The following is a 22949-nucleotide window of genomic DNA, read 5'->3' on the forward strand; positions in this document are numbered from 1 at the left end:
CCTGAACTAACAGATAAGATCCAGTTTGTTTGTTCTCTCCTTTCTGCCCATACTGCTGGACATCAGAGATTAAGACCCAGACGTTTGTTTGTTTGTTTTTACACCGTGTTAGAAAAGTATGAAGAAAATATAAACCCTTTTATAACTGATGGAAAAGTTGCATGTAATTTGCAAAGAAGTGACAACTTACAGAAAGTATTGGAAGAATACTTATTTTGCAAACCTATTCTGAGAGTCAGAATTTATTACAAAATATGTGCCTTCGGTGGGTAGAACAGATCTTTCTTGACTTTGGAAAACCCCAGGATTTTGTAAGTGGATGAGAGACTCAAGGAGGTCTAGTTAAATGTTTTGTAAAAGTTATCACAGAGTCAAAAAAAGTAAAAAAAAAAAATCATTTGGCATCTTCACTGCTGTTGTCTTTGCTGGGAATGTTGCATGCAAAACACTCCAGTCTTATCAAATCATTAACATTGGTTCTAGTCTTAATGGGGCCATTTGTTTTTCATTTGGAGACATTACCAAGCATTTTGACTAGTGTACATAGCTTGTAGTAAAAAGGCTTTTGCATAGCAAAGTTCTTTACCTCATGAAAAAATTATGCTCCTTCTCCTCATGAAGGATACATGGCCTCACTCCAAAGAATTAAGTATTTAAAAATTAAAACAATTTCAAAGCTGACACAAATTATTTGGTGAAAAAAGCCCTGTTCCTTAAAAAATATTTGGATAATAAAAGCAAAGCCTTGTGAATGCAATAAACAAATTTTAGTTAGGCATAATTGGATTTACTTATTGGTTGTACTCAGTCATGCTGGAATTCTTTCTCCTGATGCCTGTGTGCTCTACTCTGCTTAAGTATGATGTGAGATAATATGAAACGGTGAATTGACAGCACAAGGAAACTATTTGGATGGCTGTCTGGAGTTGCCATTATTGGCTTTAATTATGACTTGCTGTCCTTTGGGTACTCAACGAGCCAGAAAAGGCTTCATATGTGCCAAAGTATTCATTAGTATTCCCCTTTCTGTCATTGTGCTTGCAGAAAGAGTTTATATCTGGCACCTGACTGCAGTTCTTCTTAGCACGGACAGAGATGCTTTGCGGATTTTGATAATCATCTGAAAGTACACCAGTGTCTCTACTTTTTGGATGCAGTAGAAGTTGTTCCTAGGTAACAATGGAAGCACTCTGACCACTTTCTTATGTAACTGGAGAACAAACAATTTTTGCGGTGACATGGCTGCTTGAAGAAAAGTTTATGGTACCAAGTGAAGAAAGAAAAATAATTAATTGTTTTCCTCTTCCTAATTTGGGTTCCTGCACTAGAGCTTCATGAGGAAGTCCGTATATATCAGCATTTTAGGCACCTTGCCATCATTCCATATAGCACTAATAATGAAGCCCAAAAATCTTTTTGAAATAAAAATACCCTTTGGAATCCATTTTGGTAATGAAAAATTGTCTATAGTGAAGAATTTTTTCATCTGCCATAGTGTGTCCCTAGGGTAGGTACAAAACACAGTAATCACTCATAAAGAATATTTCATGAACTCTTCTGACACTCCACTGTGGAGGCTGTGCTGAGAATGGTGACCACTCCTTTGGCATCTGCTCTTGAACAGACTGGTGGACAAGGATGAATTCCTGCTCCAACACATATTTACCATTGCAAAACTTAATTTTAATTTAGAACCTTGTTTGAACTTCGAGTCATGTTTTTAGCAGCCTTTGAAATACTGTCCTTTGGGACACCAGACTGTTCTTAGAAACAAATATTTTAACTAAGGTGGTGTGTAAACAGAGACTCCTGATTTTGGAGGCATTTGATGACATCTTCCACTTCTCATCTGTCACATTACAGCATAAGCTGGCTTTGACTTAAGTGCAGAGTTCTTGAACTTCTACTATTACAGGAGGATGCTCACTTTCATGGGCTGTTTCACAGTCTTGTTCTCCCTGAAACCCCGAATCCTTACACTTCTCTGAGATTTTAATCTAGATTATGGATAAACTTCAGCCACTATTTAAGCAATCATGCCCAACATTTTGCTTTATGGGATGAAGTGAAGAGATGCTTCACTGGGATTTTTCAGTATCGTCCCTGCTTGGGCAGGAGGAAGAGCTTTCACCTGGGCAGTTTTCACCTGGGGCTGGTGCAGAAATGGATGAGAATAATGTCTTGATACATTATAAACCCTTATAAACCCATTCCCTGAAACCTGGAAGTGAGACTGGGGTGTGGTGTTAGCTGTGAATTGGGAAAGAGTCCCTGCCTAACGTTGTCCTGCTCTGCCATTCTCCAGCTTATCCTGCCTAGGTTAGACAAAATCCACTGACATCTTGTTTCCAGGGTTTCTTTGTCTGCTCTTTACACTCAAAGAGTGTGCCGTCTTTGGGCTACTCACTACTTTCTGACGTGCCTCCTTCAGCAGTGTTTGTGCATTAAAACACGTTTTCAAAGATTGGTGAGGGAACCAAAAAAAACCTTTCTTTTTCTTTTCTTTGGTTGCTATTTATTGCAGAGAGTTTTGCTTCTCCTTACAGGCGCAGCAGGTGGTGCTCTTGGTCCTTCCAAACACTAGTTGAATTTCTTAAACTCCAGTCAGGTCAGAATTGTGCCATCCTGCACCAGCTGGCTGGTTTGAGCCCTGTCTGGTTCAGGGTGGGGTCTTTCAGCTTTGAGTGAAGTGTTTTCCACCAGTGAAGAGGAAAGGAGGGAAGAAAAGGTACTCTATGAGGGGTTTTGGCAGGAAATGAAGAAAAAAGATCAATACAAACAAAAGGAACTAGTTGGCAAGTACATACTTAACCACAATGTAGCCCAATCCAACCTTCTGTCCCAAATTTAGATGGCAAAAAGTACTAACTGGGGAACTTATAAGGAAAACATTGTAGCTAATAAATTGTATGGTTCTGCTGCCATTGTTTTCTTGTGCTGTGTACATTAAGTAGGATCACACTTTCACCTACACATTATAATTTCTCACTGCAAGCACCACAAAACTTTTAACAGCAACAACTCTAATTTTCAGGTTTTCCATGGTCTGAGAATAGCCACTTGCTTGTTTCTCAACTAGTGAAGAAATTTGTGTAATCCCTTACATCTTGCAAAATCTGGATCAGAAAGGCCATTGCAGGAGACAGGTAAATTCTCTTCCAGCTGTTAACAAACAGGTAATTAAAACTGGCAAGGTGTCTTTATCTTTTCTTTTCTTTTTTTTTTTTTTTAAATAATGTTTCAAGGGGAAAACCCACCTCTCAGGATTTCAAAAATAGTTGAAAGTGCTTAGAAAGTAACTAAAAATAGACAATTCTGAGCAGAACCTCAATGTTTGGAAAGAAAAGTCATGAATTCATGGCAAGTATCTCATCACTAGATCTCTACCCAAAGTTTTTGCAGCCATTTCCTGGAAAGGTGTCATTGCCAGCTCTTTTCAAATTTTCTCACAAATATATGGTCTTGAGGAATTTAATATTAGGTAAAAAAAAATAAAAATATTAGATCCCTACTTCATTTATTCTGGAGGCATTGAGTTCTGCTGTTCCCCAGTTCTCTCCTATATATGTTAATTATGTTCAGAGATATGGTAAAATAGAGGAAACGCTATGTTTCACCCAATAAGTTATTCAAATTCACTTATTTAGGTTTAGGTTTGTTTTCTAGGAGTAAAAGGAGTAGACACCAATAGATGGTGCTGGTGGTGCATTAATAAGGTTCAGTTTCACATTTGTTTTCTGGTCTGTGCTTGGAATTTGTTTAAAAAAAAAAAAAAGAGAGAGAGAGAGAGAGAGAGAGAGAGAGGAAAACAAAACAACAAAAAAGAACAAAACAACAAAATCCCTCATGCTAAGCTTTTATCCAAAATGTTCTCCCTGCACTGAACCAGTCACCATTTAACTTTAACCTGAACTGTGGCCCAGGAAATCCTTCAACATAAATAACCTTGGAAGCTGCCATGACCATTTTTGGAACATGCTGCCTCAATAAATCTGTTACTTTGTTGTGCAATGTTGAAGTGTACAGTTGTTTCTCTGATTAATTAGGGCAAAAAATAAACTTGCACGATCAATCCAAGCTGTGACACGTTTCAGCCCTGGCTTGAATGTGTGGGCAGAAAAGAGCCTTAGAGCCTTTCTCGACAGACCTGCCCTGGAATTTTAGGATACATTGCTGGCTCGGAGTTTACTCCATTTGATGAGATAAGGTGGCTGCTAATAAAGTCTGCAAGGGAAAAGTTTTGGTCTGTCCCAGGACTGCCATTCTAGCTTAGCATGAGTAGGACTGAACACAGTGAGAAATGATTCATCTTGACCACTGCCCCCACTAAAGACAACGTAACTGAAGTGTTTTATGTAATTGTGTTTATTTTATTTCACATATTACCCATGGAGAACAGCTGATACATTCTCTATATCTTTCACCAGTCTGGAATGCAAGATAAAAAAAGGTATGGAAAAAGAGTTTAACGTTTGACATTCATGATATGAAAAATAGAGGGGATACAATGTTTTAAAATGCCCTTATGCAATATATATATATATCTATATATATAAACCGTATAAAAATAAAATATATTTTTCAAAAAAAAAAAAGACATGACACAGAACAATCTTAAATACCGATGCATATCTCGTGATCCACACACACCGCACTTATAATTAACGAAAACCACGTACAATTGCACTTTTCCTCTCTGTGACGTTCAAGTATATCGCAGTCCCCGCAGGGACTAATGAGTGTCCGATTCCCTGCCGGGTGCACATAACGCAGAGGGTAGAGCAGATGTGGGCGGTCTGTCCTTGCCCACGGCTGCCGCGCACCCTCCAACCCTCGGGGGCAGAGGGCGAGGCCGGGGCCCGTCGCCCACCGGCGGGTCCCCCCCTGAGCATCCCCTCCTCGAGGTGCGGGAGCAGCGGCGGCGGCGGCGGCTGCGGGAGCCGGCGGTGCCCGGCCCGGGGAGGGCGAGAGTCCGTGGCGGGCGGGGGGCGCAGCGTCCGCTGCCCTTCTCAGCTCCCCCGCGGAGGGCGCGCCGGGGTCCCGCCCGGGCAGGCGCTCTCCGCGAATCCTGGCGGATCTCAGCCCGTGCCTCAGTCCATCCGTCGAGGCGGCCTCGGCCGGCTCTTGCGGCGCTCAGACTCCGAGGACGGGGGCGAGGGGCTGCGCTCGGCGCGTCCGTGGGCGCCGCCCGGAGCGGGGGGAGCGCGCTGGGCTGCGGCGCTCGGGCAGGGAACGCCGCCGGCGGGCGGTGCCCTGGGGGCTGATCTTGTTGGGGGGGGCGGCATCGTTCCTGTCGTTGACGGCCGCCCTGTGGAGCTCGTCGACCAGCCAATGCACCGTGCACGTCCCGAAGCGGCACGCTTTTGTTTGGAAGTGGGGGAATCTGTTAATGCTCTGGCGGTAGCGCTTGACGCGGATGTGAGCATCCTCCCGGTTGCTGCGGGAAGAGAGAGAGCGAGCGTGAGAAGAGCGCGGTGGAGGCCCGGAGGAGGGGACCCGATGAGCGAGGGAAGGGGAGGGCAGGGAGTCCCCAGGCTGGAGATGGGCTCGTCCCGACGGTGCCCAGCTGCCCCCCAGCAGCCCTGGCTGTGCCCTCCGAGGGAGCGCGGAGCAGAGAGGGCTGCCCATGCGAGGAGAGGCCCCGCCGGTTCACGGCTGTTACTTTTCCTGTGCATCCAGGGCTCAAGTTACTATTTATATCTGACTTTAGCAGCGAAGGCACTACTATCTCCCGCCAGCTAAAGAGCTCGGAGAAAGGAAGGCGGGAGGCTGCTTTCAGCGCGATGTGCAGCCCGGGCAGGACCTGCCTCTGGGGCGGGGAGGATCTACAGCGAGAATAACCCTAAAAACCCGGAAACGAAGGGACCCCGAAACTTTCCACTGCCTCGAGCAAGTGCCCGAGCCTAGGAAGGGCTGGAATTTACCTGGGAGGCGAGACTCGGGAATCCTCCTTCACGTCCTGAGTGCGTATGAGAGGCAGCGCGTCGGCTGCTGCCCCCAGCGCTCGCAGCACGCCCGCAGGCTTCACGTCCCGCTTGGCTCGGCTTAGTGCCCATTTCGTCCATCTGGAAGGAGCACAAGAGAAGAGGAGAGCCTGTTATCGCAAGTCTGCAGGGCGGGAGCCAAACCAAATAGATTCGAGGGGCGAAAATCTTTGCCAGCGCCGAGATTTTTTTTTTTAAATTTTTTTTCCCCTCCCCGCAATGTTTCCTGAAGGGGAACGAGGCCTTTAAGGAGCTGAGCAATTCCCGCAGGGAATCCACTGCCTCTGATCGGGGCCGGAGCCAGGCGCGGGGCGCTGGCAGGAGGGTGAGCTCCGATACTCACTTTCTTTTGAACTCTGTCGCTACGTCCACCCTTGCAGCATCCACCCCGAAGAAGGTCACAGAGCCGAGATAGAGCAGGGCTACGTGAACTAGTTTCATTCTGGCTGGGCTCCTGCTGGAGGGAAAAGAGAAGAACTATAAGCATGCTTGCTAATAAAAGTCAAGTAAGGACTGTCTTTTACTCCTGGTGATTCCAGAGAGGAGCTCCTTCCCTCGCAGAGCCCCCAGGCTAGCGGGGACTTTGTGTCTGATATGAACCAGAAGCTAATATTTGCTCAGCAACTTATCACAGAGTAAATAACAGAGCCTCCAAAGTTTACGTTTGTCGAGAGTTTAGCTGCAGAGGCGGCTGAAAACCAACAGGATTTCCAGAATACCCCCAGCGGCTTGCAGTAGGATTTAGCAAACCCGTAAGATCAGAGAGAGCTGGCTATCGGACGCATCGTTTCCAAACTCCAGCAAGTGTTTTGCTACCGGGAAATTTATTCTCTGATAGCTCCTCTTCCCACTTCACACGCAGAACCAGCTAGTTCTGGATCTTACGTTGTAAACTGCAGCTGATGCCAAGAGCCAGTGCAAGACTCCACAGCATAACTCCAAACTCTTCAAAACAGTCCAAATTTAGTAGAGTTTTACTTGCATTCCACCTCCCCTGAATCTATTGTTGTTGCCAAGGACGGGGGAAAAAAAGAATAGTTCTTACCTGACAGTGAGGATAATCCACTGAGACAAATGTTTTTGTAGTAGCGATCCGAGCTTGCAGGGTTTCCTGAGGAGCGAGAACTCCTCCTTTGTGTGTGTGTGTGTGTGTGTGAAGTAATCACTGCCGAGCTCTGCGCTCCACTGCTCGCTTTTATAGAGCAGCGCTGAGAAGTGGGTGGACCTTGGCGTGGCTGGGCGATCTCTCTTTTGGCACCCCCCACCCCCACATTTCAAGCACTCCTTAAGCATTCTGACCTGGATTGGGGGCAACATTGGGGGGGGGGGAAATAAGAGGATTATTGAAAATTATCTTAAACAACCCCCTTGGTATTTTGTTAATTATAACGGCAGCTTTTAGGATTCTGAGTCATGGCACAACTTGCAAAATACGGTGAGCCCCTCAGCCTGTTTTACTGGGGACAGACTTTTTAACCGCAGATATATAATTACATTTATGCTGTCTGTAACATAATTTCTTATTCTAGACATTTTAGCTTCAGGTGGGTGAAAACAGGGGAGTGGGAACCAGATTCAATCCATTCCAAAATCCATGAAAATCCATCAAATATCAAAGTTACAAAAATAAATCCATATTTGGACAACGTGAATTTATAATGAGTAATTGGAATGACAGCCTTCTTTACATAAGTAAGGAGGTGGCAAATCGGGCATCATTAATATTTATTACTCAACTTGGGTGCATTTTTTTATCTAACAAAATGAATTTGATTTACTTGATCTATTTAAGTATATCACGATTCAATTTTTTTGGCAGATGAAGGTTAGAACCCAGTTCTGTGCCTTGGAACAGAGCAAGCGGTATTGCTTTGGGGCAAACACAGGGTCACTGAAACTCCTGGGGTTACGGGCTCCGGGAAGATCCGTCGTGCCTTGTGCTATTCCAAATCCTCAAACCTCCACGGACGTGAGTGCGGTTACTTCCCGGCCAGAAAGCTAAAGCAGGGCAGGATCGGGGTCTCTAACAACATTCTCCCGGCTGGCCAGCAGCAAAACCTCATTCTGACCACCTTGTTGTTGGGTTTTTTAAGTCTTTAACGTCTTTGCTCCGTGACGCTTCAGCAATGCAGAGGTCCGGCTTCGCAGGGGGTGCTGGAAGCCAGCAGCGGATGGAGCGTGTCTCCGCTTACTTGTCGCCGTGCAAATTCGGCGGGACCGAGGGAAATGCCCCAGGAGATCTGCACCCTGGGACTCCAGGGTCCCCTGGCCAGCGAGAGACACTCGGCAGGAAGGAATGAGTGGTGAGATGTTTCTTTCGCATCTTGCCCCAGGCAAAGTGTTTCAAAAGTCAGGTGAGTGAGTGAGTGAGTGAGTGTGCGCTCGTGACTCCGTGCCTTTCTAGATAACCGCGGTGTGTAACAACACCCCGGAGAGGTACGTGCAGGGGGCTGACGGAAACTTTCCTATGCACGGCTCACTCGGTCTCATGTGTTCTCTCCCTCCCCCTGCTCGCCAGCAGCGTCCAGACATCTGGAGGCTTCTGTCTCCGGCACCTACCTGTGCGGGACAGGCTGGCCCAGGAGCCGCCACCACCCGGCCGGCGGGGAGGGTCAGCACTGCCTGTCACTGCTCCCCATCGCACCGAGAGGCCGGCCCTCCGCCCCGAGCCCCCTGCGGGGCTCCCGCAAGGCGAGGCCGTTCCCCCGGCCCTGAGCCGGCCGCGGGGCGAGCCCGGATCCGCCGCCCGCCGCACCTGCCCGGCCGAGCGTGGGGCGGGACACGGCGGAGGCCCCGGCGCGCGGGCAGCCAGCGGGGCTGCCCCGGGCCCGCCCTCGTCCCTGCCGCCTGCAGCTCCGCCGAGCCGCAGCCCCCGCCTCGGACCGCGCTCCGGAGCACAAACGCGCAGAAAGAGAGGCTTGGGGGGAGAAACGCAGGGGGGAAGAAATGGGATAATCGGTGATCTAGAACGGGACCGTGTCATGACCAGAGCTGCACGACTGCATCAGCCCGCGATGGCTGGATTTTAGAGACCTCATGAGGCAGCTCAAGCTCGTGCGAGTTCAAGCATTTCCTTGATTAGCAGAAGTTGAAACTGAATCTAACTTTTTTCCTAATGAGAAGGCAGGATTTTATGTGATACACATTGCTTTGACTCCAATTAAGTCTCCCATTCCAGTAAAAAAAAAAAAAAAACCTTAAAAAAATCACACGTTTCCTCAAATGCTGGAAAATCCCTCATCAAAATCTTTGGCTTAAACGGGAAGTGTATTTTGTACACTCTTAGCCAAACAATGCAGAAAAAAATCCTGTGTTGATTTAGAAGTAGTAATAAGAGTAGTAACACAACTCTCATGTGATTTCCATACTGACTGTAACTATAATCTCAGTGATACAAAATTACTTCATGCAAATTCATGAAGTGGCAAATTTTGACACATAAATGATCAGTTTGTTGCTGAAGTGGTTTGTGAAAGGGCTTCCGCAGGTAAAGCTGGTTCAAATCTACCACAAAACATCATGTTCTTTGTTCAGATGATCATTTTGGTATTTCTATGAACTTGCATTCTCATGCAGTTTGGAAATGAACAATAGTCACTGTACTGGTACTATGATGTAACAGTGACCACTTTTAAAAAATTATTCCACAAATAGTTATTTCCTTTTTAAAAATAAAACCAAGCAGTTGGACAGAATGTTCCGTAACAATATCATTCACAAGCTATGAGTCTGAGGCAATGCCAAGCAATTCAGCAAGAGTGATGTGATGTGAAGTACAGGGTCTCCCAGATGCTGCCTCATCCATGGTGGGAAGCTGGCCTAGAGGATCAGCCAGCTCCTGGACCTGTTTACTGCTTATCTTGGGTGTATCATTCAGCCTCTTGGTGTTGCCATATGCACAGAAGACCTTACAAGAAGTATCTGCTCTGGCAGGGACATGGTGAAGATGAGCTGCTATTTATGGAGCATTTTATTCAGGCTGAGATTTATTCCAAAAGAAAAGGTCTAAAATCTGTGGGTATCAACGGGGAATCAGTGTGAGGCAAATATTCTGTGCTGATTATGGAAGAAAACTGTTGTTTGAAGCCAGTGGAAATGCCTTTGCATGTTTCACTTTGTTTAAACAAATTGTTCTGAATTCATATGCCATGAGTATGAATAGACTTGATTGTATTTCAGGCTGCAAGAAATCAGCAGAAAGATAATACTAATAGAAGAATGGCACTCCCTGAAGGATCTAAAACCTCAGTCAAGCTCCACACAGAAAAACTTTACTGTTAGTGCCTGCCCTCAGCCAGTTCTCTCCATGCCAATGGCACAGGAACAAAGAGGTGATTCCATTTCTGGTAGTCAGGTTGGAGGTGCTTTAGTGAGCCTTGTGTCTGGCAGGTTTGAGTTCACCAAACAAAGCCTCTGAAGTGAGTGGGGATTGTCTATTGGTAGGGGAAAGCCTGGTTGGGGTCATTGCTGCCCCCGTGTTTGGCATGGGGTGACACTGGATAGAGACTGCAGGCAGAATGTTTATTCTGTTTCCTGAAGGAGGACTGAACTGTAGAAGGTATTGTGAACATTCACACCTTGTTGTTGGCAAGTGCACAATGTGAGTGTGGCAACATTGTCCCTTGAGTGCTTTCAGGCTCCTGGAGAGGCTGCAACCTCACAGTTCTTTCCCTGGGAACCTGTGCCTTGGTGTCCTCTGTGAGCCCCTGCTTCTCCTGTGAGGAGTCAGGCTACCCTGCTACAAGTGAGGAAATTAAGGTTTGGTGGTCTGGATAAGCATTCAGTTTTAGTTTTCATTAGAATTGAGGTGAACAAACACTGTGTCTGCTCCACTTCCTCACTTGTCCTATAGGAACATAAGATTGCTTTATACTTTAGGGAAGTTGCCCAGAGAAGTTGCAGATGCCACATCCCAGCAAGTGTTTGTAGTGTGGTTGGATGGGTCCGAGCAATCTGGTCTAGGGGTATGTATCCCTGCCCATAGCTGGGGGCTGGAACAAGATGATCTTTAAGATCCCTCCTCACCCAAATCATTCTGTGATTCTGTGAAATAAATAAGCTCAATTGAACTTCCTGGTTTTTATTTAAGATGTGCCACTTCTTATAAACTTTATAAGCTTTATAAACTTTGGCTGTACTGATCTAGATGGCAGAAGGAGCAAGGCTGTAAAGTGAGCACTAGCAGTATTGGGAAATCATTAAATAAACATCTTGCTCTTGAACCTGCATTTATTCATGCCCTGGGAAAGGTGTGAGTGATCCTCTCCTGCTAGAGGTGGTGTGTTAAAAGAGCAGTGAGATTTTACTATTGAGATTTGTTATTGCATATTGAATCTTTTTATGACTGTAGATATGATAACTCTAAGGTCCTATTTCAGCTCCAAATTAGGTAATTTCTTAGTGTCTTTAAACCTTCCTTCCAGGTTTAGCTGTACAGAACATTATCCTTTGCTTTTGTGAACTTTGTTGTGTCCTGCAACCAAAATGCCTATGCATAACTTAAGAAAGATATTCCTGTCTAACTCCTACCTGTGAGAAGTAAGTGACTGGCCCCACAGAGTGCATCTCCTTCTCAAAGAGTATGGTCAATCTTTTCTATGTATATATTACACATTTTTCTTTACTCCTAAACAAGGAAATCTATTGGGATTAGATCTTAACCCATGTCATTTGCTTCAAAACAGCTAAATCACGAAGCTGATGACTCCGAGGAGATGTCAACCTCTGCCCTCCGCTGAGAAGACACAAACGGGAACACTGCTTGAAGCTCCCTGACCGATTTGCATCTGGCTTATCGTCAAGACACTGCATCAGCACCTCCCAGCTAAGAGGCGTAAGAACGGCGTGTTTGAAGCAGAAACGTTTCTGAGAGCACTGATTGTCTGCTGGGTCCCTCGTCAGGGGCGAATCCAGTCTGCTGCATTTCCATACCCAACCCGATACCCACAACTGCTCCTCGCTGGAGTGCGACCCGTGTCCTCCGCGCTGCTTCCTCTCTCTGTGCTGTCAGACGGGAAGCACAGAAGCTTATAGGATACACAGAAGCTTATCAGAGTGGTTTTTGCAGGCTCCGCCAGCCACCCAAGCGCTGTACTGTCCGCTCATTTATCCTCAGCATCTCCGCGGCTGCTGGCAAAGCCCACCGTGCTTTCGAGGGCCACGGTCCGAAGGGTGCCTGCCTCATCTGCACGTTATGAACAGCACCACGGCAGCTCCCGGCGCGGCCTCGCCGAGCGCCCCAGCGGCCACCGCCGTGCCCGGGCCAGCAGGTCCGAGCCCACGCGGGTCACGCCGAGGCACCGCCGGCCAGCGCCCTCCCTGCCGGGCTCGGCCCCGGCGCCGCGACCCGCGGGGACCAGCGGGCCGGGCCGGGCAGCAGAGCCCGCTCCGGGCCGTGGGTGCCGGGGTGAGGGGGCCGGGGCCGAGACCCCCGTGCCGCCACTCGGCACCGCCGCAGAGCCCAGCGGGGCTGAGGGACGGCTCCTCCCGAGGCGGCACGTCCCGCACACCGCGCACTAAACGTGACCGGGACACATTCTGGAAGCGCAATCCCCGATTCCCCAGGCCGGGCTGGCGGGGCCGGCGTTATCTCGCCGCCGGCTTCCATTTCCGCGGAGCCTCGGCGAGGGCGATGCCCGGCCCCGGCAGCTCCTAGCGGGAGCGGCGAGCTGCAGTCCCGCTCGAGCACCCGAGTCTCCCCGGGCACGCAGAGCGCTCGCACCCGCCGCGAGTGTCTTTTGTGAGGGGAACGTGCCCCGCACCCGCCGCCCCCCGGGCGCCCACCGGACAGGGGGAGGCTGCCGGGAGACAAAGCCCCGCGCGGGCGGGGCGCGGACCTCCCCCGCCAGGCCCTCCCCGCCCGTGGGGGGCTGCCAAGGGAGGCCGCGGCGCTGGCAGCGGCGTCCCGGCACGGCGGGCGGCCCGGGGCAGCGGCACCGCGGGACAGCGGGGCCGGGCCGCCCCCGCCCCCGCCCAGCCCCGGGGTCACGGCGAGCGGTCCGGGCGGCGCGCCGGGCCCCGGCGCGCCCGCGCCTCCAACATGGCTGAGGTGGTGCCGTTCCTCCTGCGGCGGGCGCGGAGCGGAGGATGCTGAGCTTGCCCCGAGCCGCCGCCGCAGCCGCTGGGGTGGTGAGGCCGAGGCGCGCCCCGCGCAGCCATGGCCAGGCTGGCCGACTACTTCATCGTGGTGGGCTATGACCACGAGAAGACAGGTAGGTGTGGCTGCGCGCAGCGCTGCCCCGCCGTGCCTGGCCGCTCCCCGCGCTCCTGCCCGGCCCCGGCCCCCGCCCGCCTCCGGCCGGGCCGCGGGAGGAGGAGACTGCGGCGCACACGGGGCGCGCGTCCGGCCGGGGGAGGAAGGGGTGAGGGCAGCGGGGCGAGCCAAGGGTTAATCCCCCTTTCCCAAGGGGGAAGCGGAGGGGCTCCTGCACCGCCCGGCCGGGGCAGCCCCGGCCCGCCCCCCTGCCGGGAGAGGCTGCGGTTCCTTCCCGAAAGCGCGGGCAGGTTCAAACGGGGCCCGCGGCCGTGCCCGGGCCCGGCCCCCGGCCCGCGGCCGGGCAGGGCCGGTCCCGCCGTGCCCCACCGCTGTCCCCCGGCTGGGGCGCGACAGCCGCGCCTCCCGGGAGAACAAAGGCTGCCGAGGGGGCTCGGCGAGCAGCGGGATTTGCCCCGTCTCGCTGCTCCTGCATCGCCTGTTGAACGGTGCCGCGTATCCCCCGGGGAAGCGCCGGAGGCTCTGCGGGAGTGGGCGCTTTTCCTAAAGCCTGGGGATACGTTCTGTCTGCTGGGGGCAGAGGGAAGTGGTGCTATCTGCTGTCGTTTTGTGGGCAAAGAGAGAGTGGTTTGTGTTACGTAACTCTCCGTTATGATACCAGCTTTGCTGCTGCAGAGATCTCAAATCAGTGTTTAAACTCATTGGAAAACGAAGTGATTGTGTTCAACTGGTATGTGTTCGTGCTGGGTATTTCAGAGTGATCCTTTGATTGTATGTTGTTAATAAACAATATTTTATACAGTCTAATGTTCCCTAATTTATTTGACTGTGCATAAACCAAGCAACACTCAAGTTTATTACTCAGCGTAATTCTTTGAAGTAGCAATTGCGTGTAGTCTGTATATGTTCATTCAAAAAGTGCAGTTAATAAACTCAGACTATGGGATTTTTTGAAAAGAAATGTAATTTTTAGAGAAATCATTATACCTGTGTCCTTAAAGATGTGGTGTCTTACAAAGTTCTGCTAAGGGTCTCTTGGATTTTACTATTCTGCAATTACCATTCTGTTAATTGAAGCCTGGTTTCACCTCCCACCCCATTTGATAATAGGTTTGTCCTAATTGTACTGTCAAAATTAAGATAGGTGAAATGGGGAGTATTTTATATTAAAAATAAAGACCTTCCCTTTTGCCCCTCTCCTGTCTGGAACATTTTCTTTAACAAAGCAGAGAAAACCCGAATCAAAACAAAGAAGCAACCAAAAAACTCAGGTGAGCTTTTAAGAAGACAAAAAAGTAGGCTGCTTGCTTCATGGGTATGATCAATCTGATGGAGTATGTGCAGTGAAATTACAGATTGCATTGGAAAGCTTTATGTCTGTAAAATGTCTTCATCTGTAGCATTTAAGTATGTGTTTAACATCCTGTACATAAATTGTCTCATGAAGTTTGGTAGAATTGCTTGCATGGGTGAAATTGAGCAGATTCAGAAATAACTCCTGAACCTTAATTTGAAAAGGTCATGACCAGAAAGTAACTGTTTAGACTTTATTATTTAAATTACTTGTAGCTACTTTAATGCTTCATAAGAAAAATGCTTGAAGGAACAACATTCTGTTGAAGACTAGGCATGCATTGTTTTCCAAATTCCTTTACCCCCACATGCAATCCCATAATACATGGAGTACTGACCTTTATTCTTCTTATAAAACTCTTAAGTTTTTTCTGTATTTATTATGCTTCCTTCTATATGAAAAGCAGGGACAAACATTTCTAGGATTATAGACTAGCTACCCTCAAAGCTTTTATATTTTTATGTATGTTCCTTTTTTTTCTTCCCTATTTTTTTTTCATCTGCAGCTACCTTCTGGCTTGGTTTTAATGTTGAGTGTAATTATGTTTTGTAGTGTTTGGTTTTTTTTGCTTTTTTTTTGTTTTTTCCCCAGGCATAATCTGTAGAATAGCTTTGTGTAAACAAGCAAACAAAAATGCTGTACCCTTTCCCCCAACCTGTGTGTCAGCAGCATTTGGATGATAAATCCTTGTGGTTTATATGAGGGTGTTTATAGCAGTGACTGCTCTCCTAGGAAAGCCCCACTGTGTCTGCTGGCTCTCCTCTCACTGCTTATTTGGATTTATTTACGTGTACCAATATCTGCAGTAGCCCTGAAAATGTGGTAAAGGTGCTGATTTCCTGGGCAGGTTATCTGGCTTTACTCAAACATTTGCTGTTAATATCTAAAATGCAGTGTTTATGCAGTTTAGGAGCAGATTTATAGATTTTTCTTGTTTTGGAACAGCTTTGTTACTGATGCTACAAGTTTTTATCCAGCATAGTCTTCAGGGGAACTGAACAGTTCTATTGTCCTTGAATAAACCAGAGAGTGTCCTTTGGGAGTCAAGCGTATGAAAGTCCATTCCTGTTCTGGCCTGTGTAAATTGATGTTACAGCAGTCCTAGTGTGGTAAATCTTCCTTTGGCTTCCAGCTTGCTTTAGGATGCTGACCCATCCAAAAGACCTTTCTTGCTGGGTGTGTTACCTGTGTCGCTGTATTATCTTGTCCTGGGATTACTTTTCTGCTAATTTTTCCAGCAGTGTTGGCTCACCAGGATGTCAGATGGATGCCAGTATTGGCATAGAGGAGGGTCAGGAAGACAGATCAATGCACCCTGAATTTGTATCAGCTTAAATGGTCCTAGAGCCCTGGGCACAAAGATGTTAGTGAGGTGGCTTTGCCTCCTACGTGCTGCAAGGAAACTAATGGGAACCCTTGGATAATTTGCCTAACAGGCAGTTTATTCATGCTTGGCAAGATGCACAGAGCCTCCGCCTGAGCGGAGAATGAGCTTTGCTGTTGACAAGTGTTGGTAGAATCGCAGGCACTTAGGAGTTGAGAAGTCTTTGTGTTGTCAAGGATGACCTGATTCACCCAGCTTTCTCTGTGTTTCAGGTACACTGCTCTGTATTCCCACTTAAGTTGCTCAGTCTGTGTCTCTCACTATAAAACTAAGCTCAGATGGATCATAGTTTTCATGGCTGTTGTGTATTTTAAGAACTTGTTCTGAGCCACTGCTCAGAACTGCAGCAGCCATAGCTGCTGTCAGAAGTGCATGTTAAGTGTCCTGACAGAGTTGGAGAAACCAGATTTAGAAATCCCCCAGCTTTACTAAACCCCCTTTTTCTAGTTCTAACAGTGAAAGCATGAAGGATTTCAGTGATACACAGAGTAAAGCAATCAAGCTTGGTGTATTTTGCTTTCAGCTGAACCTTGGTTGATGTAGATAACCACATTTTCCCCCAGCATATCAGCACAATATAAAGCTGTTACATAACAGGCTACAAAAGACACTTAGAGAAGTCTCTGAAAGGAGCAAAGGCGCTACCAAACATAGACATTCTGGGTTAACAGCTCAGAGAAATCTTAGGACACCTTACTGCTTACGCATTTTATTTTTTCATGGATTTTGAAGTGTGTTTGATGTGCTTCACCAAAAAATTCTCATTTAGTATGTCTGAATAATGGAATGCGGATGGGATTTATGAAGAACACAGATGTTTGCAAGGATCATAGAAGGGCATGAGAAAATGCCTTTTTTGTTTTGTTTGTTTTTGGTTTTGCTGGTACAAGCCCCAATCATAAATCTGTCCCTGGAATTTACATATAGTGATACTTGGAAAAGGTAAAAGAGAACATTGTGTCTTTCTTAGCTCACCAGCTGAAGGGTAAGGATAAAGAACAGAGGATCTGGATTTGATGAATTATCCCAAACACCTGTAGCAGCTTTCCTGTAGCATGCTGTTAGTTGCCCAGAAGTTAAAGCAGAAAACCTGTGAGGTGGAGCAAGATGTTTTCTGTGAGGTTTGGTCACTCTAAGAAGACAGAGGAATGATTTGTTCTTGATTTTGTGTGCAGTTGCAATGTGTAGGACAGAAGGCATGCAATAGTATAGCAGTTTTATTTGGCTGCTGTCACAACTGATAAATGCTGGTATAACATGTGTAGGCTCTGTTGTGGTTGTTTCTGTTCTGATTTTTATCAACTCCTCTTCAGGGAAGCCTTTATTATGTAACATAGCTTTGTATCTCAGAGGATTTGAAACAAGACAAGTGATTGTTGATGGAGTGGGAGAGGTTTCTAAATGGGGTTGTCTGATTCTTTTATTATTTTTTTTTTCCTGTGAGCAGATTTTGTCTGTGAAGAATATAATATCATGAGGATTTTCTGGTGTATTTGCTGTATATTTGTAGTTGGGCATTTCACTGAGCTAGTGTGTGTATAAGGAGTGGATGCTTGATGCCGTGGCATGCAATCTCTGCAAAACAGAAAATGTAGAAAAATAAGGGAATAAAACTGTTACTTCAGTGGCTTTCTTATCTGTGCTGTGGCTTAATTTGATTCAAATGCAATCCAGGAAAATCTCAAGGGGATTAAAAAAAACAATGAAACCAAAGTCCTTCTTATTGTGGCAGGAGAATTCTTGTAGCTGTAGCAGAAGGAAGCATCAAGTGTAGCGCTGGAACTGGGGCAGAATTCAGAAGTGTGCCTGTGCATTGCTAGGAGATGGCTATGGCTGGGAAGGGCATGGCAGCCCAAAAGCCTTGTAAACAAATTAATTGCTGCAGCAAATGAAATTATCTCTTCCTCCAAACCTCGTGCTTTATTTTTCCAATACAACAGATTCTGCCATACTATGCTGAAATGGAATGAGGAAAAAAATACTTCTATTGCATGTGGTTTTGTTTGTTTTGATTGTGGTGGTGTTTGTTGGTTGGTTTTTTGTTTTTTTTTTGGTGAGATAAAACTCTCTTGAAAGTCTCCTTGGAGGACCCCCAGTATTTTTTGGCAGCTTGTATACATAAAAGTTATTCAAGCAGTTTCTTCTAGTATATAATGCTGACTAAAAAAATATTTTGATTTTGGTTTGTGGATTTATCATTTAGGAGAAATCTTAAAATCAGTAGAGATCATGTAAATCTTCTTTCCCTCAGATGTCTGTAATGAATATTGCTAAAGAACTTGGATTTCAGACTCTTTACTCAGTCTTGCCATTATAAAAACAACAATAAAAATACCTCTTTTTTCAGCCTTTCATTTTAAACTAAAGTATTTGTGGAGGCTAATTTTTTTCTCTGTAAGCTATCTTCATTTGTTCTGAAACACGAGGACACAGATTATGTTGAGGGAAGTAGCATTTCCTATCTTTGTGACTCAGTTGCAGTCAAGGAACTCTCTCTTCTGTTCTGCCCTGGATTAACTTTGTGGATTATCTGACAAAAATACACTTTTCCTGTGGCCTGTTCATGGAAAACAGTTTGTTACGCAAGGCTGAATACTGTGTAAGCCCTGGCCTTCTATAACCACAATCATATTTTTCAGTAGAGGGATAATGAGACTGACATTTAACTTCTCTAATGTCCCAAACATAACAGTCTTGTCTTATAACAGCGAGGCAGAGAATTATACTGTTGTGGTAGTTCTCTGACATGAATTTAAAGTACCAACTACCTCCCCAATTACTGGTACTCACAAAGGAAAACCACAGTCAGTGTGGAATCATTTGTAAAATGTGTAACAGCAGATTCACAGTTCAGCCTTGATAACTGTCAGTGAAAGTTGTATTCTGCAAATACATGAGTAGGAGGTTTTCCTTTGGTTCATCTCTTCTCTTACTCCTCTTTGCAGTAGCATGAGACTTTTAGGCTCCTTGCTTATATAGTGAAAAAAACGATTTCTAACAATAGCATTATCAGTATTGATGAGATTAATTTTCTTCTGCTTGGTGTTTTGGGAATTGTGTTCCATTTTTATGTGTTTGTTGAAATAAATTACTCCTGTGGTGTCAGTGGTATGTTCTGAAGTCAAGGACAATCCAATTAGTGTTGATTGGGATTTGGCAGCTAAATCCCTGCTCATTGAGCCAAGAACATGCTGGTTATTGCTTATCTGCTAGTGACTAGATAGATCATGATTTTATGTCTCTAATGTTTACAGTTCTCAGTTTTCAATCTTCTGCAAATTGAATACTATGAAAAAATGCAATAATTGAACAGAGTTTGAATTCTTTGTTTCCTCTCTGGTAGTGTTGTGCTCAAGGTGTCAGAGTAACCACAAAATTTCCACCGAGCTGGACATAGGTGATTCTGTCACTCCTGCAGCCAGAACCAGCACTTGGTTCTGTCTGGGGTTGTGTGTAGCTGTTGTGGAGGAAAGCAAAGAGACAGAAAAAAACAAACTCATCATAATTTTGGATACAAAGTCAGGATAGTTGCATGCAAAACCCCGTTGGACTATGGGAGACCTCAGTGGATAAAAAGAGACAAAGGAATGTTACTGGGCTTATAAAACCAGTCACACAGAAAGAAATTCAAGGGGAATAAAATAGAAGGTAGGAATAATGTCCTTATCATGTCCTTTTACCTTGGTTCATATGTTGTTTCCTAGGATTGAAAACCCCAGAAAATCCATTATGTGACACTTGGATCTATCTTCAGCTAGATAGAAAATGTCTTTTTTAAATGTTAGAGTGTTGGGTTGGGTCTGCTAGAATAGCAGCTGGAAGGAAGATGAAGCATTCTAGCAGAGGATTTCTCAGATACTTGTGGATGAAAACAGATGGCAGCTCTTCTTTCTGGAACCTTGACTTCCAAGTTGTGGAAGTTGTGGAAGGTTGTGCGTTTGGAAAATGGGTTTTGTTGAGCTCCTTTTGCCAGCTGCTGTAGACAGTGATGCCAGGAGTTCAGAGTTTTGTCAGACTCTGTAGTGGGCTGCACGTCACTCCCTTTAGGAACCCTTCTTTGTAAGACATTGGCCACTCCTCCTGCTTACTCTATTTGACACGTTCTGGTATTTTAGAATGCTTTGTCTTCTAGGCTTTCTCCAGAAGAATCTCTACCTTATCATCTCTCCTACTTTCTCCTTCCTTCTCTTGCTCTCAGTATCCATTCAATTCTTTTTATATACTTCGTGGCTTTCTGAGATGAGTCCTCTTGGTCACTAAGTCTGATTTCTTATGGTTTTTCATCTTTAAATAAACAAATTTCAATTAATCACACAAGCACCAGGGCCAGGTTTTGTCCCTTCTGTAAATTTTAGCCCTAAAAGCGTTTGGTAGAATTTTAGGCCAAAAAAAAATCTTTTTCTCCCCAGTCTTATTTCTCGGAAGCAGAAAAAATATTTGGTGTGAAGTTTTTACTGAAATAATTGAGCTGGAAACAGATGTCAACCATTGAGATTTTATATGGTATGTTTACTTGGTTTAAGTAAAAAATAATTGAAAATAGTTACAGAACAAAGTAGAGCACCATTAGTGATGCCTATAGCCATTAGTTATTTGTGTATCTAAAAAACATGGCACTCTCATTTCTTAGTTCGTTACAACTGCACCACCTAAAGCCCAAGAAACCTTTTAGCTTGACCACTGTGTTGTTGAAGTCTTCCACAGTTTAAATTTGTACATTTAACATGTGTATTTTTGTTTTGGATGAAGAAATGCAGACACTCGTCCTTTTTTGTGACTATTGTTCTCTGAACTGTAAATCTAATTCCTAAATGGCAGTAAGAATAAGCTGTATGTGTGACTAACAAAATACTCAAGACTTGAAAGACAAAGTTGTGATCTTGTAATAAATTCAACTGTAATGGAATTTTAATTCTTGAAATATTGTTGAATGGGCATACTGTACTTCTTAAGAAAGGTTAAATTAGGAAAGCTGTGTTTTTTAATTCTATTACACAGACTGCTTTTCATAAACATGCAAATTACAATTGCATAAAAATAGAAGAAAGCCACATGCTTTGTTCCTGCAGAGCTGTTTCTTCATAATTAATCTATTTTCCCAGAAAAACACATAGTAGTTTTATGAAGCTTGTGTGATGACTGGGCTGTTACTGGTCTATATTGTTGGTATATGCTATTTTTAAACTAGGTTTAATACAAAACATTCTAGTAGAACTTACAAGAGGATTTCAATTTTCTTTCTCCTTGTTTTATAGTTTGTGAAGAGAGAAGAATAGATTTGATATTAAGAATATAGAATTTTTTTTAAGAAAAGTCTCAGAGAAAAATTGGTGATAAAACCAATTGTAAAAGCCTTCCTAAAACACGGATTTAAACCCACATTTCCCCCCATATTTTTTTGGGGGTAATTTAATCTATTTAGAGCCTTCTTTTAGGCTGCAAGTTCTTAGAATCTTCAGTCTGTGAGATTTTTTTTTTTCCTTCAGTGTATTTTGTTCAGTGGGCTGCCAGGCAGAATTTGCTTTTTGTGAAGTATCTTCGCCTGGGGCCTCTGCCTGAGCCATAGGTTGTGCCCGGCTGCAGCTGAGGAACAAGTTGGAATTTCCTGTTAAGGGAGGGAAGAGCTGCTGCCTGAGCATTCATTGCCTTTGGGATTCACCCCACATTTCTTAGAAGTGCAATTATTGAATTATTCTTACTTTATGCCTTTCAGGAGCTGCTTGCTTTTGCAAAATGGGAAGCTAATTAGCATGTGTTTCTCATGATCAGTAAGTTTCAGCAGTGGTAGAAGGCCCAGGGTTTGGAATGGATGCTTTTAGTGGTATTTCCAAAACAAATAAGATAACAAGGCATACACACAAAATAAAAGGATGTTTTCTGTGGTAATAAGTTTTTATTTGGAAATCCATGCAAGCATTCAAAGTGTTGCAGAGGATTGTTTCTATGGGTATTTTATAGCGACTAAAACTGAAATGCTTATTTCCAGTGATAAATTCTGGTCTGCTTTGCTAAAGTGAGTTAAGATAATGCCTGTGAAGGTCTCAGATTTGCCCTTTAGCTGGAGGCAGCTGTCCCTGTAGCAATTTCAGATGCTGGTGTCAGTTCTGTGCTACTCCCACTCAGAAGGTTTTGACTCAAGCTACCTGTAAGCACGCTGGAAGCTGGGGCACCTGGGTTTGTGCTGACACCGAGTGTTCCCTTTCCCAGCTCTGAGAGGTTGATTCTTTCCAGCAGGGAAGCAGCAGAGAGAGCTGGAACATCCCAAAACCCCTCAGTAGGTTGTCCTCAGGCTGCAGCTGTGGTGGCACTGCAGTTCAGCAGGACAGCCAAAGCGAGTGGCGTGTTGTTTCAGCTACAGGCAACTGGAAAGAAAACAAAGCCATAGAGAGCCACATGTTTGTGATTTGGAATTCAAAACTCTTCTTTCAAAAGATTCTCTTTCCTGTTTGATTAACGTGCATAAATAATGATACCAGGTTTGCCACTGAGTAAACAGTGTCCGTTCAAGTTGTGATACTTTTGTAAGGTTGTTGTTTCAGCACTGTGTTTTCCAAATATTTTGTTTATAGTGTTTATTATTAAAAGAGATGAGATCATACATATTTAACAAAATAATCTCGTGGAGGCTGTTTTTTATCATTTTGTTCTCTTTTGCCACATGGCATCTTTTTGGAAGAGGCAAGACTGTCAGTCATTTTTTTGTGAGAGAATGGTCTTGAAAAGAACTCAGAAAACATGCTTTCTGCCTTTCTGACCTTGTAAGATGCTTTTGCATTCTTACAAAATTGCTTACGTGCTTGTTTATGGGTTTCTTTCTTTCTTCCTTTTTTTTTTTTTTAAAATTTACAAAAATGTGGCTAGTGTTTTAGTAAATAGCCCTTTTTGGAAAACTGTAGTTCAAAAACATGTGGGTTCCCTGGCCTAGTCTCTAGACATAGTTATTGATAATCATAGCTGCTCTTCTTGCTGATAACCTAGTAGAAGACAGAAGGCAGCAATTTATACTTAATTATA

General features: G+C 45.2%; 2 protein-coding genes across 8 annotated transcripts in view; one reads left to right on the forward strand and one right to left on the reverse strand.

Moving 5' to 3' along the window:
- Positions 1-4359: 4359 nt before the first annotated feature.
- Positions 4360-7142, reverse strand: ADM (adrenomedullin). Of its 2 annotated transcripts, none has more exons than XM_014257859.2 (4): positions 7030-7141; positions 6328-6441; positions 5925-6065; positions 4360-5437 (listed from the first exon to the last, which is right to left on the reverse strand). In XM_014257859.2, the coding sequence occupies exons 2-4, from the start codon at positions 6423-6425 to the stop codon at positions 5134-5136; spliced, it is 543 nt and encodes a 180-aa protein (XP_014113334.2). In that variant the 5' UTR covers positions 6426-6441; positions 7030-7141; the 3' UTR covers positions 4360-5133. The 2 variants fall into 2 exon arrangements, with proteins under 2 accessions (XP_014113334.2, XP_005529182.2); XM_005529125.3 differs by having other exon boundaries at positions 4361-5437; positions 6328-6438; positions 7030-7142.
- Positions 7143-13024: 5882 nt separating this feature from the next.
- Positions 13025-22949, forward strand: part of SBF2 (SET binding factor 2) — a 232027-nt gene continuing 222102 nt past the window's right edge. For all 6 annotated transcript variants that reach the window (XM_014257906.2, XM_088057519.1, XM_014257910.2 and 3 more), the window contains exon 1: positions 13025-13195. In XM_014257906.2, coding sequence (XP_014113381.1) covers positions 13141-13195 — 55 coding nt within the window. In that variant the 5' untranslated portion in view covers positions 13025-13140. The remainder of the gene's footprint in view (positions 13196-22949) is intronic.

Source organism: Pseudopodoces humilis, chromosome 7 (genome assembly GCF_049639895.1).
Source record: "Pseudopodoces humilis isolate 2021_Gansu_Grassland_sample_001 chromosome 7, ASM4963989v1, whole genome shotgun sequence".
Lineage (NCBI taxonomy): Eukaryota > Metazoa > Chordata > Aves > Passeriformes > Paridae > Pseudopodoces > Pseudopodoces humilis.